General features: G+C 38.5%; 1 protein-coding gene across 2 annotated transcripts in view; it reads right to left on the reverse strand.

The window, feature by feature from the left end:
• The window catches only part of LOC107086441 (SLAIN motif-containing protein 1-like), a 22,046-nt gene extending 3,729 nt beyond the window's left edge, over window positions 1–18,317 (reverse strand). Inside the window, exons 1-7 of one of the 2 annotated variants that reach the window (XM_015377377.1) lie at window positions 17,779–18,317; window positions 10,275–10,411; window positions 6,804–6,932; window positions 4,623–4,745; window positions 3,372–3,521; window positions 660–1,025; window positions 508–519 (exon numbers count right to left, since the gene is read on the reverse strand). In XM_015377377.1, the coding sequence (XP_015232863.1) occupies window positions 508–519; window positions 660–1,025; window positions 3,372–3,521; window positions 4,623–4,745; window positions 6,804–6,932; window positions 10,275–10,411; window positions 17,779–18,137 (1,276 nt within the window). In that variant the 5' untranslated portion in view covers window positions 18,138–18,317. The remainder of the gene's footprint in view (window positions 1–507; window positions 520–659; window positions 1,026–3,371; window positions 3,522–4,622; window positions 4,746–6,803; window positions 6,933–10,274; window positions 10,412–17,778) is intronic. The other variant, XM_015377378.1, reaches the window with a different exon arrangement.
• Window positions 18,318–19,670: the final 1,353 nt, after the last annotated feature.

The following is a 19,670-nucleotide window of genomic DNA, read 5'->3' on the forward strand; positions in this document are numbered from 1 at the left end:
GTGACAAGGAAGGAAGGAAGGAAGGAACAAAAAAGGAAGGAAGGAAGGAAGGAACAAAAAAGGAAGGAAGGAAGGAAGGAACAAAAAAGGAAGGAAGGAAGGAAGGAAGTAACAAAAAAGGAAGGAAGGAAAGAAGGAAGTAACAAAAAAGGAAGGAAGGAAAGAAGGAAGTAACGAAGGAAGGAAGGGAAAGCTCGAAAGGTTGCAGGAACAAAGGAAGGAAGTAAAAAGGATGGGATTAATGAATGAAGGGAAAAAAGGAAACAAGAAGGGAAGGAAGGAAGGAATAAGGAATAGAGGGACAATGGATGAATGGAAACACAGGAAAGAGGCAGGAAGGAAAGACACACATTCAGGCTTCCTGGAAGGGGTGTTGTCCGTTCTTGATGGGAGAATTCTTCGTTATCCCAAAAATGTTGACAAACAGAATATTTGTTTGGACCTGGAAAAACTGAACCCAGTTACAGGCTCATCTGGGAACCCGGGTAGAAAACACAGCAGACTTACTGTCATGTTCAACTGGACGCCGTGAAGAAACAACACAAACAAATTACATACAAGACGGTAAACAGAAACAGGAGAAGGAGGTTGGGATTAGTGAACTTCAAGCTTTAAATGTAAAAATGAAGAAACTAAAGGCAGCGTTCAGGTTTCCTCACCTGATCCTGGGTTGAAGCCCTGCGGCTCGCCTCCACACAGGCTGCCCAGTCCCAGCAGATGGGTTGGCGGCTGAGCCTGGAAGGCGAAGCCAGCGGAAAGGTACGGCGGCGTGGAGGGGGTGGAAGGAGGGGTGCACAGGGAGCTGGTGCTTCTTCGCCAGTCGCGGACGCTGGAGAAGGTGTGGGAGTGCTGCAGGCGGGTGAGGCGAGGCTGCGGCGGCGGCAGGAGGCCGTAGTCTTCGTCGTCCTCCTCGTCTTCCTCCTCCAGGCCGGGGCCGGCGCTGAGCTGGCTGAGCTGGAAGGTGAAGCTCTGGCTGCGGCGGTTTGCTAGCACAGACGATGTGCTGGCGTAGTCCTGCCTTAGACCTACAGGGGGCGAGATATACGGAATGGCAGCCAAAAAAAAACAAAAAAAAAACAACTGAAAACACAAAGTTATCACCTCCTGGGGTTAATAAAGCTGAAGTAGCGATGGGCTTTGAGGTCTAGATGTTAATTTATTAGAGCGGGGGGAAAAAGAGAGAAATAAGTGAGGGAACCAAAAAAAGGCACAATCATTAGCTTTATCTTTGAAACGGCAGTTCCTTCCTGTGAGGATGGTTGGTTTGCTACACTTCCCACAAACCTATGTCACCTGTGTCACTATCCGATCCGTATCAGTAGTACGATCCATACATCAGGTCATTTGGGCTACCAGAATACATTTGGGTCCATTACCATTGAAAAAAATAAATACTTTTTTCTGTCCAATCATAAAAAGTGTACTAATCAACAATGTGCTGAAGGATAATGACTCTTCTGACAGAATAAATTAGCTTACAACTTGACTGTACCAGATCCTACCCCTCTTCTGGCAGCTTGGATTTTTAAATAAGTGTAGCAATTTTCAGTTTTAGGTTTGCTTTTTCTTAACATATCTATAATATATAGGCCCTAATCTAAAGACTGACAACTAAAATACAGATAAACGGTATAAACCAATTTGCTGGACTGCTCTGACCATGTCCGATTATGACGTCAGACAGGCAAAGTAACAAAAAGAATTTAAAAGGCATTGAGCTCTCAGGAAAGTGTAGTTTGGCATTATTTTATGTTTTTAAGACAGTTTAGGTACTTTAAGTACCGTAATTAAATAATTTTTTTGTTATGTACTGTTGGTACGGTTCGGTTAGTCATGAGCTATTTAGCAAGCAAGCTAATTAGCTTTCTCCAGTGTCAGGAAACTGATAATGGTGAGAAAACACAATCATCTTTGAATGGCCATATCTCGACTGTAGCTTACATCATAAACACCATTCAAAGCAATGGCGTAACTATCGGTAAGCAGAGACTGCATTTGCTTAGGGGCCCCGTCACTGACGCCTGGTTGGCCCCCTACGCAATTGTGGACTAGGACGTCTCTTTGCAGATGTAATGGTGCGAAAAATTCCTCTTTAACCCACCTGACAGATTGATTGACTGGACCGTATTTATACGGCAACACATGCCAGATTTCAACATGATGATGAGCCGTTTAAACATGACATCAATAGCAAAGGGGATGGGGGTGTTGTACATACCCACCTAGATAATGTTGCTTACGTGCCTATTGTTGCGTCGTTACGCCATTGATTCAAAGGTTAGACAGTTCATTGGACATTGGTCTTTACCTGGCCGAAATTATATTTTCAGACTTTTTATGGGTTCTACACAACTTCAATTAAAGGTTTTTACATTTTCTTCACGTTAACTCCCAGAATGTTCAGGGATAGTGTTTTGCGTTTCAGCCCTGTAGGATTTTCGGAAGTGTTTAAATTTAAAATATTTTCACGTATAACTGGTGAATTAAAAAGTAGCTATTATTTTCTACCTTCTGTATACAAGTACAGGTCTTCTATTAAATATTTTATGAACTCCTCAGTTCAACTAAATCAAAGCGTTTTGGAAGGGCCGTGCTTTTTGCCAAATGTATTTGTTTTAATAGAAATCTCATCTATAAAGACTCATGGGAATTTTGAGGCAGCAATGCCGTGTGACATTGTCTAAATTTCCATCACACAATCTCAATATAAAAAAAAACTCTGCTAATGTTTGCCTTCCTGTGTTTACTCTGTAGGTTCCAGTCCAGTAAGACCTAACTGTGTCATCCAATCAGCATGCATTGCACAGCTGAAAAATAGCAACCTCCATGGGTAAAGAATATAACAAAGGATATATCATTTTCTAAATAATAATGAACTTTCATGTATCACAAACATATTTATACGTTAATAGGAAAACAATTTAACCAAAATTGTTCAACTACTTGTGGACCCCTTTATCCAAAATTAAGTAAGATTTCCATTTCCATTTCCGTTTTTTTTTTTTTTTTTTGCACTAACCACTAGCATATTGAGGTTTGGCCAAAACAGCATTCCGTGCATTAAAACCATGGAACCCTAGAGTCTTTTGTTGCAAGACAATGTGAGAAAGGGCCTACCTCTACAGTACCTTGCATGTTGGGATGACAGACTAGCTGCATCTTCTTCCTTTCTTTCTTATGGGAAATCATCTTTAGGTGAATTATTGGGAAAATATGCATCTTACTCTTAAGTGTAAAAGAAAAATATCTAGGATTGAGAGGTATTTTCCCCGTAACTATCGGGTTTTACCCACCCTATAAGGAAACCGCCCTCTGATGGTGATCACTCATCAACATCCAGTGATTACTGATGTCAAACACAGTGCACTTACTTTCCTCCTGCAGCCGGGCCATGACCTGAACGTCTGTGAGGTCTTGTAGCTTGTATCCGAGGCTGATGGAGTCCTCCTCTACCTCTGAAGTACCCAGGTCGCTGTCCACAGATGAGTGTGGGCTGAGGGTGGAGCGGCGGAGGCTGCAGCCTTTAAACGATACCCAAAGCAGGTCAACCAAAAGGCTAACATTGGACAAATGGAGGCTCAGAGTCAGACGTGTGCCAAGAATGACTCCAACTCTGGTTGACCTTAATTCATCGGCTGCATCAAGAAACCTCTTTGAACCACGAAGAGCTATTAAAGAACAGCCAACATTTAGCAGGGGAAAAAAAACAAAAAACACCACTTAATCCTTCTGGAGAGAACATGAAGTCTGCTTAGAGTTAGCAATTTCTAAAACAACCAGACTTCCTAGTTGGGATGGAAGAAAAACAAAATGGATTCTGTCAAATATCGCGATATTTCAATAAATCATATCTGTAATGATTCAAAATACACCCGAATGGATCTTAAACTTTTAAAGGCAAACATCCATTTTTAAACAAATTGTAAACTTCCAGCCACTAGGTGGCAACGCAGCATGCAATAGTTTATTATTTAGCAGCTCTGCACCAGACATAGCAGAGCAACAAGATCTTGTGAGGTTTTCCAGAGCTAAATTATTATTAAATTAAAAAAATGAATCCAAACACATTGTCTTTATGTATTGCGATAAATCAGGATAAATCGTATTGTACTGATGTATCATATCACTTGTTGCCATTTCACATCCCTGCATCCTTGATTGAGGCCAACACATCGTCTTAGATCATGTGTCAATATAGAAAGACACATGGACCGTTGCCCAAGTTAGCATAACAAAGGATGGCAGATGAACACTAGATGGGTTTCAACACAAATTTCTCTAGTTCTTGCATGAAAAAAAATAAAAAAAAAATCCTAAACTATTTACCATCTTTAAAATGTTCTCCAGTTTGGCTTACTGGTCAAATTAATAGAGCTCTTTGTAATATTTAGCCACAGATGAAGGGATGATGGATGAAAAGACAAGAACAGGAAAATGGAACACTGACTCCAGGAAGAGCCAGAGGCTGCACGACTTTTTCCATCACTCTGTTCCATTTGACCTGCATTCAAATAAAGATTTATTCAACTAGCAAACCCTGGATTCTAACATTTCTCTGTTTTAGAGTAAAAAAAAGGGAGCTACCTCATTTATACTCTGCTTACAACAGAAGGGAGGCTTACTTCGGCTGGTGGGGTGAGGGAGAAATGTGGGACTCCTCTCGGCTAAAGGGGACAGCTCCTTCCCTATGGGGCTCAGGGTGCGAGGGAGGACAGGGTGCAGTGGGGAGGAGAGCAAAGGAGCTGCTGCAGGGACAGAAAAAACAAGAGAGGATAAGATTTTAACGAAGAAGAGAACAAGTCTGATTCCCCCTAAAATCCACCACTCAGTCATGTCAGAACCTCAAACTTTTATGCAATTAACAGGGGTTATGTTAATTTCATTAGAATTAATTAATTGTTAGCTTGTAGAACAGCATGAGTTACATTTGTATTCAGCTCCAACCATTAGCTGCAGGTCGTCTGAGGTGTGCCTCAGACAATGGCAGCACCAGGAGGTGGCCAGGGGTGGCCATAGCCCCCGCTGCCGGTGTAAACTGTAATAGGATCAGTTTAGCATTTCATCCCATTCAGCACAGCCAGCGACGCAACATTAAAAAAATAAAAATAAAAAAATAAATAAAAATAAAAAAAATCACACAATAAACCAAGTAGGTGTTTACTTAAGTCTTTTAAGATTTCTACAGGCAGGTTTACCGCAATAGTGGATTCAAGCCCTGTAATGATGGCTTTAAGTTTCAGTGTGCACCCCTGATTTTTAGTGGCCCCATCTGGCCGCCCCTCTGACACATTTCTGGAGGCGCTTTTAGTACTGTACTTCTTTGCTTAAACAGCAAACACTAATGAACAAACCTAAGAGGTCAATAATCTGCTTTTAACAGCCCTTATAGTCCTCTTTATACAGTTTTTTTTTTTTTATATCAAACAATAGAGTGGGTGTTACCAACATAAACCCTTGCTTTAAAATTTTAAGGATGGCTAATTTCGTTTATAGATTTGAGTCATCTCATATAAAAACATTTTTCTTTTTCTTAGCCGTTTTTCTGAGGTGTTCTATAAGTTTGCATATTTTTAGATCTCTAGAATTTTAAGGTGCAATATCACATCTTTCATTTTTATACACCAATAAGTCACTCTGGTTGTACAAATGTATTTATTTTTTAAAACAAGAATATAGTGCCATGCTGGTGTGTTACTTATTTTTGCGTTTTCTGCTTGGTTTTGCTTAATCGTTTAGTAAATAAAGGCCTTTTAGTACATTTGCAATAACAACAAAGGTAAAATACATGTTATGTGGTAAACAAGCAAACAGCCTACCACAGATAAGCTATTTGGCACCTCCCAGAAAAGTGTGGAGATAATTATCCAGTGATGGGGGAAAAAAAACAAAAAAAGACAAACTATTTGATTATTGGATTACACTAAAAACAGAGAGCTACATCACATTACAGTATGTTGGAGCGACATCCCCTCTGCAATCATAGTTTTACATCTCTGTTCATTAGGACTTTTCAACTTTTTAACATATTCTATTCATCTTCTTTTAAATCAGTAGGTTCTAGATTTGTGAAAAGCTTAATAATTATTTAGAAAACATTATTTAACTCGGCAACTTATAAATAACATTAAGCAGTTCATGTTTTGGAAAGATATGATTTATACAAAAGAAAACTCAGGGTATTAAGAAATTGCCAAATTTAATTTGTTAATTTATTAATTATTAGACGATTGATAAGATCGATCAATTTTAAATTAATTATTTAAATCGATAGCCTCCATCGCTAGTGCAAAGCCATAAAATAGAAACGTTTTTCTTCCCACTCTGCTTTTTGTTCAATCATATAAAATTGAAATAAATACATGAAATCTACTGAGGTTGATGCAAATCAGGGCTGGACTGGCCATTAGGCATACAGGGTGTAAGACCAGTGGGCAAATAATTTCTATTTACCAAATGATAATCTTATCAAAAGATTTCAATATAAAATGAAAAAAATATTCCTGCATGAATAAGTTATTTTCTATATTGGTCTTCAAAAGAACAGAATTTGCCAATAATTTTATTAGTTACAGATTATATACGTTTTTTATTTTATTTTTTACTCTTGAGTTCTATATATTTTATTATATATTTATTTTTTGAGCCTCTGATTTTTCGCTCATCTCATCCTGTATGCTGCACGTCTCCCAATGCAATAGAACTAATGATGGCAGGCCACCACAGCTGAAAAAAAGGCGGGGCCATTTTTTGGGGACCCAGTCCAGCCCTGGTAAAGAACCTAAAATGCACAAAGGTTAGGCTACCATATCTTTCCTTCAGTGGCGGGGTGGAAGAAAGGTTGGCCAAGGGGGAAGACACCGCTGGCGCTCGGGTTGGAGGGGTCCCAGGGGAGGTGGTGGTGGGGGGGGACAGGGAGCTACGCCACCTGGTGACTGAGGGATGAATGAAATAAACAAACATTAATAAAAATGAGGAATAAAACAGTCACTGATTGTGTCAAATGCTTCACCCCCTCCCTCCCCCCGTCCCTCCATCTCTCAGTTACCTCACCAGCACTGTCTGTTGCTCTGTTCTATTCAGCAGCTCAGAGGACAAAGCTGTATTGAGAACAGCCGTACCTGCCGCCGGCTGCCTCCATCTCAAACTAAGACGGCTTTGGAGCAACTGTATTTTTATCAAAGTAAAAATATGCCACAGCTATAACAGAAAAACAAATCCTTTCATGTAAACCGTTTCTATAGTAACAGACCCACTCGGTGGGAGGGTTTCTCTGCAGCTTTAAGACGAGTGATGCAACGACTAGCGCGGCTGCTGCAACTTCAGAGTGGGGCGTCCGTGGCACGGACTCCAGTTCTGACCTGGTCAGACGGCAGGAGGCAGTGGAATAGCTGTACACCATCTTCTTTTCTTGGCTGCCCTCTTTGCAATATTTACATGTGAAGGCTGCTACTTATGCAAGGAAAGCAGCAGAGTGGTGCAGAGCCTTTAACGACTCTTATAAAACTTTCCCCTCAACAGATTATAAAGGCTCCCTTCTTTAAAAAAAGGGGGTGAAAGACAGGAGAACATCCTTTTAGAAAGCAGGAGATTTTTCGCTGCAAACAACAAATATGTTATCCTCATTGTTTAGTGTTCTTGATGATCTTGGGTGCCCATTTCTCCTCCATATACCCCATGCTGCAAAAACTAAGATATAAGCAAGTCAGTTTTTACTTAAAATAGTTGCATTTACCCTCAACATAAGCAGATCTATAAGGAAATTTGCTAATGAAAAAAGAATTAGCCACAAAATTAGACAAAAAATATGAAACTAATTTCAAATGCACACAATCTAATTGGTAGTTTTAAGGGATGTTTAATTATTTCTAAATTACCTTTTTAAGTGCACAAGGTCTTTTAGCAGTATAATGATCCGAAAAACAGATTTTGGCCAAATCCACGGACGCTTAAAGTAGTTACGGATCAACAGATTTGCTTGCAGCTGATATGTTTATGCAAAATTTATGTTTCCTGTTTTACTTCCTCAAATGTGTTTCCTTCTTCCCCTGCATAGGTCTGTCAGTGGAGGATTACGTAAACAGATGCTGCGTCAGGTCACCGGGGTCTGATCGGTTTAATGCTCCGGCATGTGGACAGATTAAAGGAACCTGGCACCCAGGTCCTACACGGTCCGGTCTCAGTGATGAACATGAGGCCGTAGTGTACTGGTCAGTTGGAGGCAGCTGTGTTATTGTCAGTGATTTATCAGCGCTTGAACTATGGATTTTAGAATTGTAATTTTAGTTTAAAAAAGAAAAAAAAAAGACAAGTTTTTCTTTTTTAAAGCAATAAAAATAGGTAGAAAATTCTTCTGTCGACTCCATGGTCTAATAAAACATCATATGAACATTTTGTTTCTGCTATTCACCCCAAGGAAGGACTCCAGTTTAGCATAGGACATGCACATTTGTTTAACAGCGACAACAGAAACAAAAAACTGATCTAAAGCCCTACAAATAACAGCGATTCAAGACCTGTTGATATGACAAATAGCACCCTAAAAATACATTTTAAATCAGAAATTTATCGATTACTTTTGCTTAGACAGCACATAAAACACATGATTATCTGCATATAAAGAAGGAAAGACTAAAAGAAACGTCTTGTTTTGCCATTTAAGAATGATGCCAAGTGGCAGAAGAAGACTATAGCAGGGACCGGTGAATGAAACCATGAGATTTCATAAAATTGGGCCAAATTCAATTGACAATACATGACTTTAGGCTACGTTCACACTGCAGGCCTTAATGCTCAGTTCCAATTTTTTTGTCAAATCCTATTTCCAAATACATGCGACTTGTATGTAATCTCCTGTGTGAACTGCAGTCATACAACGCAAGAGTCCTGCAATTGCAGTAGAGGACAATGACGTCACAGGCCAGCGTCCTCTGTGTTTACGGAAGTAAACATGGATGGTAGCGCTGGAGCGCATCTAGCGATCTTTCCCGACCATAAAAACACAATCTTTTAATACAGTTAAACATAAATACTGCTCTCAGCATCATCGTCCGCCATGGTTGTTATTTTTCTTGCCACTACTTCATGTGAGCTTTGTCGGGTATTAATGCCATTCAGGTCGGATGAATGTAACCTGGCCGTTCACACACAGGTCGCATTTGAAAATATCAGATTCGTATCGGATTCAGGACCACTAGCCAAGTGGCCTGGGTCGCATTGGAAAAAAAAAAAAAAATCGGATCTGTGTTGTTCAGACTGCCATGAAAAGATCAGATCCAGGTCGCATATGGGCAAAAAAATTGGATTTAGGTCACTTTAGGCTGTAGTGTGAACGTAGCCTTAGACAATGATTTATTACTTAGAACATTAATACCACCAGAACTGGCTTATATTAATAAAAAAGTGCATTATGTCATTTTTTATTTTAATTACAAATTAATTGCACTTAAAATAAATATGTATTTTTTGTCATCTATAAATCAGCTTCCAGTCAAGATTTCACACCTCTTTGGCCTTACAGTAAATAGGGAGGCAATATTTGACAGAGATTTTATCTTTCCAAGCAAGTTAGCAGGAAACAAAAAGAACTTCAAAGACGAGGAACAATTATTAGAATTTTCAATAAAACTAACCAATCTTGAGAAATACCACGTATAAAATGAATGAGCGGAATAAATATGTATGCTGAACAAAGTTTGTTTTTATTTTGCCATCAAGTTTGATATTTCTGGGGCATTTAGAGGAGAAACCAACCCACAGCATCAAAGATCCTAAATTACGGATCTTTAGGCTGTTCTAATTTTCTATCATCTTAGAGTTTAACAAAACAATTGCATTTGTAGTCAAGTTCTATTAAAAGTTCCTCACTTTCTTCCAACCTTCAGAATCAACCAAATGTTTAATGGTAAGTGGCCTGTACCATGCTTATAGAATGTAAAGTCAATGGACTCAATGGAGGCTGACAGAAGTGAGGCTGCCATGCACAGGCACCACCAGGATCTCTGACTAGAATCAGGAGGCAATGCGAGTGAAAAGTCTTCCCCAAAGACGCAACGACTGAGATGGACAGAGCTTGGGTTTGAACCAACATCCGGGACGGACTTCTATATTCTATGCCACCGTAGCTCCTAGGTTTAGTCTTTGCCAGTTTCTTAGAGAACCCAAGGGAAAACCATTAGTTATACTATCACAAAATAATCTTACCCAACACCTTTGGGGAATTTGATCCTTTTCTTAGCCAACCACAGAGACGGGAACAAAGTTCCCATGGTTTATACCTTGTTCTAGTCGCAGGGACAATGACCTCCTGGCGGCTTCCACGTCTGACTTTGGGCTTTCCAGATTCTGTCGGCACCACTGCAGTGGACTGAGCGACTCTGCTGAGCTGTCTCCTGCTTTTGAAGCTGCATATAACCTGGAAGCAGAGAGGACGAGAAGATGAACCTGTCTGTAGACATGTTGGCGACCATCGGGCATAATCATCAGCTAAAGGATTTTAATGCATTTTCAAAACAAAGGACATTTCTTACTCATACTTTGACTACTCAGACCTTAATAATGTATGTATACTTAAGTGTTGGTTATTTGACACCTTCAGTCCAGGATAAGATCCAACTGATCAGAAGTGAACAGTTGAAGTTCTGAAGGTATTATGTTCTGCAGCCAAAAGTTGATAATACTCAATGTATTAAAAACCACATCTCTTTTTACCAAAAGAGATCCCGATGATAACTTCATGATATTCAAGTACCTCTTAGAAAGTTCTTTAAAACTGTATGGTTTCTATTTTTGGCTGATTAAAAGAGTCCAGAACATAAATCCAGAAAAGATCTGGCTAAACAAGCTAGAGTGAGAGGGTTAAGATGTTTTCAGAGCACAAGAGAAACATTGTTCCTCTAGTGTCTTCAGAGTATGGCTATTTGGCTGGACACACTCCAAAGGGTGGTATGGTGGAGGAACTCTGATCTGATGTCTGGAACATCTCGGCTTTTTTCTTTTACCAAGGAAAAGGAGCAATACTATACAAACCTCCTCACCCAAAGTCTCTTTAGCAAAATCCAAACATTATGCTGTGCTCACACCAAACGTGCCTTGAACAACAATGAAGCGTCTGCTGCCTCATCTTTGACGTTTGACCACATTAACGTCAGACGAGTGTCGAGAGGATCTGTGAGGAGCCATCCTCTTCTCTTTACTGGCATCTTGTACAATATCAGATTAAACTAATAGAGTGGCATGGCTTTATATACTAAAGAAGGGTAAAGAATGCCAATGTCAGTAGCCTCTGTACCGTATCTGGATGCACCAGATCTTCAGAGGCATTCAGTTTATGTCGAGTTAAACCACCTGATAAAAAAGATGCCGCTAACAAGGGGCGCTACCAGAACCATTTACCAGCCCAGTTTGAAAACCTGCTGACCAACGTCGTTGCCTGCATATCCTGCCAGGACACCAACACCTACCGGAAACTCTCTATGATTGCTTGTTATGGTGAGTCAAGCTGCAACAGTTCAGATTTTCCCCAATTTCCAGCAGTTGGGGGCCCCCCATTGTTGTGAAATCACACGCAAAGTGCGTCTCCAGAGCCACACAGGTGCTAAAGTGGCCTCTACAGTGGTTAGCCTGTATCACTGTATAGAACACTTACAATGGCACTTGCTCACTACCGTAGATGGCCCTAAACAGTGGTGAGCATGTGCAGGACACCCAACAATAAGTCTGTGCGTGCCAACGCACAAGAGTACATGTCCTAGCAATTAGTTCTACTAATGTCAGCAATGCTTTTGGTTTGTCAGGCTTTACAACACAGTCTGCACGGCTGGGACTTATTTAGTAGCCGCATCAATGGCTACCATCTGAATTGGAATCTGGTAATTCACTGGTACAGCCGGTAGATGGCGCCATGTCCGTCAGTTCATCTTTGCCCGATGCTGGAATTCTGTTTAGACTTAATATGGACAATCAAAACGATCAGCACAAAGGGTTGGAAATCATGGGTTTATATAATCAGAATTGACTGGATTTTGGTCTTTTTTGGTATAGACATAACATGATTATGTACCTTTAAGAACTAAAGTATCTAATAGATGTTTTAAGTTTAATAAAAAATAAAAACGATTAAAAGATAGACAATCACCCTGATTGGTGATGAAAAAAAATCAGATAAAGACGTCAGAAATTGTGCTAAAATCAGCAAAAAACAAAAAAAAAAGATCATTGAATAGGTTGTCCAGCATCTAGAATCCCCGATATATGCACGCTGATTGAAACACCACACTTCTATCCGCTTTTGTTTAAAGTTAAGTGACCCAATGGTCAATAGATTAATAGGGCAGTTCTCATGCTCTATTGTTAACTTTTGTTCTGTTTTTGAGTGGCATCATGTGATCAAGCATTTTCTAACATCTCATAATACAAAATAAATAAAAGTATGAATGATTTGTGCTGACATTGCACCAATACAGTATCAGTGGATACTCAAAGCTACAATATCTGTATTGTATCGGAAATTAAATTGTATCAGGACACCTTCAGCTCTGACGCTACACAAGAATAATTCACCTTTATTATAAGGGACTTGCAGAACCTTTTCTGCAAGCAAAAAAAAAAAAAAAAAATCATGTTATATGTAGCAAAAACTTGAAAGATCCATCCAGGAAGCAATCTCCAATATTTGATGGAAAACTTTCCCTAAGTGTTTAAGACTTTGAGGTAATTGATGGTGAAATGAAGCTTCTAACATGAGGCTATAATCTAACAAAACATTCCCCCTTTTCAACTACAAACTAAAGAAGCCGTTGATCTAACTTCTTCTTCCTCTTTCTGGATATTTCCTGTTGCATCAATCGACCTCAAACTTTGAAAAAGTTGAACGCTTAAGAGCAAAACCGCCTAAAGACAAACTGAAACTGAAAATGCTGTTTAATGTCTTTGTCCCAGAAGTAAAGCACTGATTCTAACTTAATGGATATGATCCCTAACAATTAATCGTCAAATAATCTCCAGAATTATCCAGAGTATGATTGCTAGAGGTTTCACTCCCGCATCCGTTTTATGATGGCAACTAAAATGGATCTCTGTAAAGGTATGGAAGATATTTCTATAGAGGTGGTGAGACAAATGCAAGTGAGAGCAATTCAAGAATGACAAGGAGATGCAGAAAGAAGAGAAATTAAGGGCTGACAAAAGGGGATGACAAAAGGAAATAAGGAAAGGAGAAGCATGAGGAGAGGAGGGAGAAGGAAAGAAAGGAAAGAAGGACCAAAGGTGAGAATAAAAGGACAATTAGAAGTAAAAGATTTTGAGAAAATGAAGTAAGGACAGAAGGATAAAGGAGGAATAATTTTTTACGAAACATTTAGCAAAATAGGAAGTAAAGAGGAAAATAGAAATATATTCCCCTAACATCATTGCCCATGTTATCCAGAATACTCCAGTCTGCTGAGGGACCCTCTCAACCTGACAGGCCCCACTCTCTAGAGGCAGCATAGATCTCTGAATTATAGATTAAAACCTGCTGCTGACATCAGGTGGAGTCTGACCTGAAGGTGACTAAGTGAACAAAAACACACCTCAGTTTCTATTCCTAGACATGCAAAGAGAGGCTGCACATCCAGAACATGAATCCAAACCCAGAAGACGGACTTAAAGTGAGCAATTAAACACAACAAAGCACAAAAAACAAAATAATGGATCAACTGAATGACAATTTCCTAACAGGTTAGTACAATCTAGGGTAAACAACATTACTGCTGCAGTGTTTTTCACACTCGATATTCATTAAATTGTTCTCACTTTTTCTGCAAAAACTGTACCTTTTTCTTTCAGAATGAAAAGTTTCTTCTACTAAAACACATAAAAACCAAGGGTTATAGTTATAATACTGAAAAAGGCTAATTAAAAACCTTTCGACTTAAAGGGGAAAAAAAAAAAATCAACGAAAGCTGTGATTAAATACTTATAATAATTGGTTGAAATCCAGTATTTAATTTTCACCATAATACAAGAAAAACTTTCTTCAATTTGAACATATTTCTAAAACCTAATTATATTTACAGTTTGGTTAAGAACACTATATTCACTAAGCAAAAAATTCAAACTTTTGGATAAGCCTGTGTATCACAGTTTTTCCTTCCACTCAACTTTCTATGAATCTGATTGGCTGCAGAACGCTGCACTGCAACTAACAGAACAGAACTCTGAAAAGCTAGTTTTACTAGGGCAAATATTATTTTGCTTCAGTTAGAGTCAGTAAGAGTCTGCTGGCGAACCGTCAAATCAGCAATTGTTCCTGTCACTATGTCAACCACATCATTTTCTTTCTGGAATTAATCTACCCTTTGTTGATTTAACATCCACCTCATTTTTGGAAATTCTCACCTATTTTTCATACCCTAATGGAAAAGCAAATAACTTAGGAACTGTAAACCCAAATTACATGTGCAATACATTATTTGAAAGCCTCTGGATTCTGAATATATAAATGGGTGAGTAGAACACAAACAAAGCTGCATCAGTTCAAACATGAATCAAAGCTGTTTTTTTAATTCTCGAAAATGATCGGTCTTTTCTGAACAGCAGTAATAAAGACATGCTTGAGAAAAAGCAGGTCTCATTGTATTATATTTGTTCTACATCATGTCAAACACAAATGCAGAACATTTCAGACCTTTAGCTACAACAGTTCCAGAGCTGTAGGTTTTGAATTTTTGGTGTCAGCAGCATCTCCAAACCTCTCCAAATGTGCCAAATTGGGCCAAAATGCTTCTACTATTTAACCCATAGAATAACACTGATGCATTTTGATGGCCACAAAACATTTATGAAGCAAGTATTTTCCACTTTTTTTTCCCAGAATTGGTGTTTTTAACACCAATAAATGGACTATTCTTATATTAGAAAAACTATAATTTGGGTTTTCAGTAGCAACAAGCTAAGGTAACTGTTGAAGAATTTCAAATGTAATCTAAACCAACCACAAGCTCCAAAACAGCAGTAATTAATAACGTTTTGTTTCCATTTTAAAATTCCTCTCAAATCTGCAGTTATGAACTGGACCAACAGAACCTCCCTCACAACAGGAAGTAGGCGAATACCTGTAAAAATCCAAAAACTTTAAGAAACGAGCAAATATATCTTTCACATATTTCTGATGCTTTGCTTTGGGAAACCATCGGCTAAAAATGAAAAAAAACATACTAGAGGAGAACCTTCACAGGATTAGTTGACAAAGAAAAATACTTCCAAGATTTAATGACGATTTAACGAGTCAGAGGCTCGTGAAAAGTTACATCTATGTCTGGATTTCAACCTCTGCTAACCTAAAAAGACCAACTATCTGCATTTTTCACCATCAATTCATGCATTTAGGGTTAGTAGCAGTATCCCTTTGATGTTAAACAGGTCATTTATGCTCACAAACGCCCTCAAATGTGGCTGAACTGAAAAAATTCCATAAGGTAGAGTAGGTAGAAGATTGTGAAATGCTACCCTTTACTGGTTTAAATCCAACTTGAAGGACGTGCGAGTACGTAACTTTACATCAGAGATCACCAAAAACCCATGGAGTTCCCCAAGGCTCTATCTTAGGGCCCCTTCAATTTAATATATACATTCTCAACATAAGCTATCATAGCTATGCAGATGATACACAGATATATATGACATTATCCAGCCAGTGCTGGAACCCACTGGAACAAATGAACGCATGGATGGGACTAGATCTGAAACATTCGGATTATTCGTGATTAATCTATTATTGAAATAATCGTTAACTAATTCAGTAATCAATTAAACGTTAACTGGAGTATAGTCTGTAAAACATGTCTTTAACTTACAAAGCAACCCACTTAGAGCACAAATTTTACCAAAATTGTCAAAAATATTTAAACATTTTGAATTTAAGATAAAAATCTGTGAAAATTCTCTATCCAGAACTTCTCAGTGGAAAAGTTTTAGTTTCACTGGTTTCATTTAGTAAAAAAATCTTCTGTAAAGAACCCTTTGGCTATCTGATTATTAATTGATTAATCGGAAAAATTATCTACAGACTAATTGATTTGCAAAGTAATCGTTGGTGGCAGCCCTAGATGGGACAACATTTTTTAAACAAATCAACACAAACTAAGTAATGATATTTGCAATAAAGGAATAGCATTTAAAAGTCAGCATATACAGCTAGAAACCTCCAATCTTATAAGGTAAGGGGCTAATTGTAAAGGCTGGTTGTCTATTTAATGTAGGAAGCACAAGAATGAAGAAAGGACATTTGCTACATAAGGGATGTCTTATACCACATCCCGGTTAAAAACTACAGCTAAATTATTTTATATTCTGTTTGTTCTGTTTACTTTTTATGTTCAATACCTAATGTCTTATTATAGGGGCACCAAAGGAAAACCTATTGGGACAATCTTAAAGTATTGGCTTTGAATTACAGTGTTATTTTCTAAAACTTCATTTGCGAAATATACAATAAAACAAAGATCAGATTTTTTAAAAAGGAAAGCGCTAGGGCTGAAACAGTTAATTGGTTAAATTGATTATAGAGACTAAAATATGTCTTTAGCTGACAGAGCGACCCACTTAGACTAGTGATTCTATCAAAATTGTACAAAAACATATATAAACATTTTGCATTCAAGATTAAAAAAAAAACTTTTTCGTATTTCAGTATGTTCAAGGGGAAACGTTTTAGTCTCACCCATTTTTATTAATTTAAAAAAAATCTTCTTTAAGGAGCCTTTGGCGTTCTGATTATTAATCAATTAATCAAAAAAATTATTGAGAGGTTAATTAATCGATTTGTGAAATAATCGTTAGTTGCAGCCCCTAGAAACTACCAATCTGTGTGTCGTGATGGACTCAGATCTGGACCTTCAGAGGCTAATTAAGACAGAAACAAAGTCCGCCTCCATCACCTAAAGAACATCTGGACTAAATGAATGATTGTCTCAGCAGGACCTTTAAGAAACCAATTTACACATTCATCTTTAATAGACTAATCACTGCAATCAGTCTGCCTAAAAAGCAGGAAAACTGCAGCTGATCCAGAATGCTGCTGCCTGCATCCTCACTAAAAAAAGAGCACCCTCTTCTAAAATACTGCAGTGGTCCCTTTATTTTAGACAATGGACTTTAAAAAACTTCTCAAACCCTCAGCTGTTGCCCTGTTAGTGTTCTACCCAAGCATTATTAGCTAGTCTTAAGTTCAACTTTCCTTTCTTTTCTATATTATTTTTATCTTTTTTTGCCCTATTAAGTATATTCCATGTATTCATCTTTATTATATTTTAATTGTTCATGTTCATTATTTATGGCACTGCGATGTATTTATCCTATTACAGTATGTTTCTTTTCCCATGTTTAAACTTTCTTTTAAACTGTGCTGTATAAATAAACTTACGTAATCAATTGATGTTGCAAACACTGGTTAGCAGTTGTTGCTCAATTAAGCTTAACTGCAGGTTGGTGGTAATATTTTTTTCCCCCTTATTTTTAATCCTACTGGGAATAATCTTGTTTAATTTGAGGTGCACCTGTATGCAGTTTACAAATCATAGTGTTAAGTATATGGTGTTAAGAAGCAGGCCAAATGGAAAAGAGATTCTTTTGCAGGACAGAGTTGGTGGAATTCAACTTATAAAATGTGTGGACATGAGAAAGCCAAACCAAACATGAAAGGAAAACTGAAAAACCAACATTAGGAAGAAAGAGGAGCATTCATTCATGCTTTAGAGGGAACACATGGTCAGATTATTGGAACAAAGACCTGACATTTACCAGGTTTCATCCGATTCATCTGAGCAGCTCAGAGATTCCAGATCCAGAAGATCCAACTCATCCAGAACCGATGGTTCCGATGCCTCTTCATCATAATCATCCTCCTCCTCCCCCGCGTGCGGGTGGAAATACTCGAAGGGTTCTTGTGGAGGACATAAGGTGTCTACAGACGCCTGGCAGAGCAGGGTGGGCATCGCACCGGGGAGGTGGTGGTACCCACCAGCCCGGCACCGAAGCTGCTCGTTCTGACGCTCCAGCTTCCGCACCAGCTCCTGCAGCTTCTTCACCTCCAGCTCGGCGTCCAGGCTGTTGCTGTTCACATCCGTCATGACAGCGCGGCCCAGCACGGCTGCTTCCATCCGACTCAGCTTTCAGTCCTCCTTCCAGAATGTCCAGGTGCGGCTCTCAGGAGGCTTTGCTCTTACAGCTGATTTTCTGTCCAGTTAGCGGCTGCAGACTAATCGGCCTAGTGCGCCTGTCTGAGAGACTTAAAGACTCCACCTCTCCTCCCAACACACCCACACATCTCAGCCTCCTCCTCCTCAGAACAAAGGAGCAGATTACAGGTGGAGGCTGCACCTGTCAGTCCGAACTCAGGGCTAAAATATAAAGCATTTCTTATTTTTTCTGAACTCCTTTAGGAATTCAAACAAATTATTTGCTCTCAAATTGACAATTTATCTCCACTTTATTGAGAAACACTCCTGTTTGATAGTTTTAATCGTTAATGTCTTTACTTGATGACCTAATTGTTAAATAAGGATTGGTCGCGTTAATTAGCCGGCACGCCTGCGGTTATTTATGGATATTTGGCGACATCTAGTGGTTAGACAATGACATAGCGCCGGGGCTGATTTTTTATTATTTTTTTTAACCTCAAATCTTTTAGTTTAGAAGCACAAAATTATGTGTCGTGTAGAGTAAAAACGTGTTTATGTGAACTTTATTTTCATATAAAAATCTGAAAAGTTCGGCAAGGATTTTTCCTTTGAAAAAAACAAACACAAATCCATCGTTTGGGGTGTTTAAACTAGTATCAAACTCTCCAGGAGATCCTGAATCAGATTTTTCTTTATACCTTCAGCCATTTAAATTCATGATTAGCTTTCTATTGCAGATCCCGTAGGGTCGCCTCATCTTCCCACAGCATGACACCACGCCCACCATGCCTCATGGATGGTGTACTATGATGGAGTTTCTCCTCAATATTCTTAAAAGTCAAAATTGTCTAAGGGTACAGAGCTTTCGATCTCTTTAATTCCTCTAAATTTGATAGAAATTATTCATCTTGAATGTCTCATATTATCTGATTCTAGGTGGGTCCTCAGGATTTTTCAGAACATTATTAAGATAAGGAACAAACATTTAAATCAGAACAGTTTGCCTGCTACAGTAATAAGACATTAATGAAACCAAGGATATTTTTGGAGAGCGACTCATGAACGGGCATTGATTTTTTTAGGGGCATCTCTAACATCTCATTTTCTACCCAAACAGTTTCAATTTTCTTTTTTTTGTTTTTGTTTGTGGTTTATTTACAAAAGCAAGACCATTAATAAAACACTTGGCATGGTTTATATATGAAAGTCTTAAATTTTTTTATTTATAATTGGGGGGAAAAAAAAGAGGTTAAATATTTATTTTTTACAGCACAACTCCATCTAGTGGCCAAAGGGGCTCACTGCACTCTGAAAAAAACCTTTGCTCTATGTGGAGGAATTTTGTTCCAATATAGTTGGAAGAAATGAACACTTTTGTAAATGGAAAATAGATTAAAAAAGAATGCAACACAAAAATGAAACTTAAAAAAATGTTAATCAAGAGAGTGTTAGGAGAGTAACTTTCCTGTTTTCTCTGATTAATTTTTTCACATTTTTTTTTATCCCAAAGCA

The sequence above is a fragment of the Cyprinodon variegatus genome, unplaced genomic scaffold, assembly GCF_000732505.1.
Source record: "Cyprinodon variegatus isolate N-32 unplaced genomic scaffold, C_variegatus-1.0 Scaffold153, whole genome shotgun sequence".
In the NCBI taxonomy this organism is placed as follows: Eukaryota; Metazoa; Chordata; class Actinopteri; order Cyprinodontiformes; family Cyprinodontidae; genus Cyprinodon; species Cyprinodon variegatus.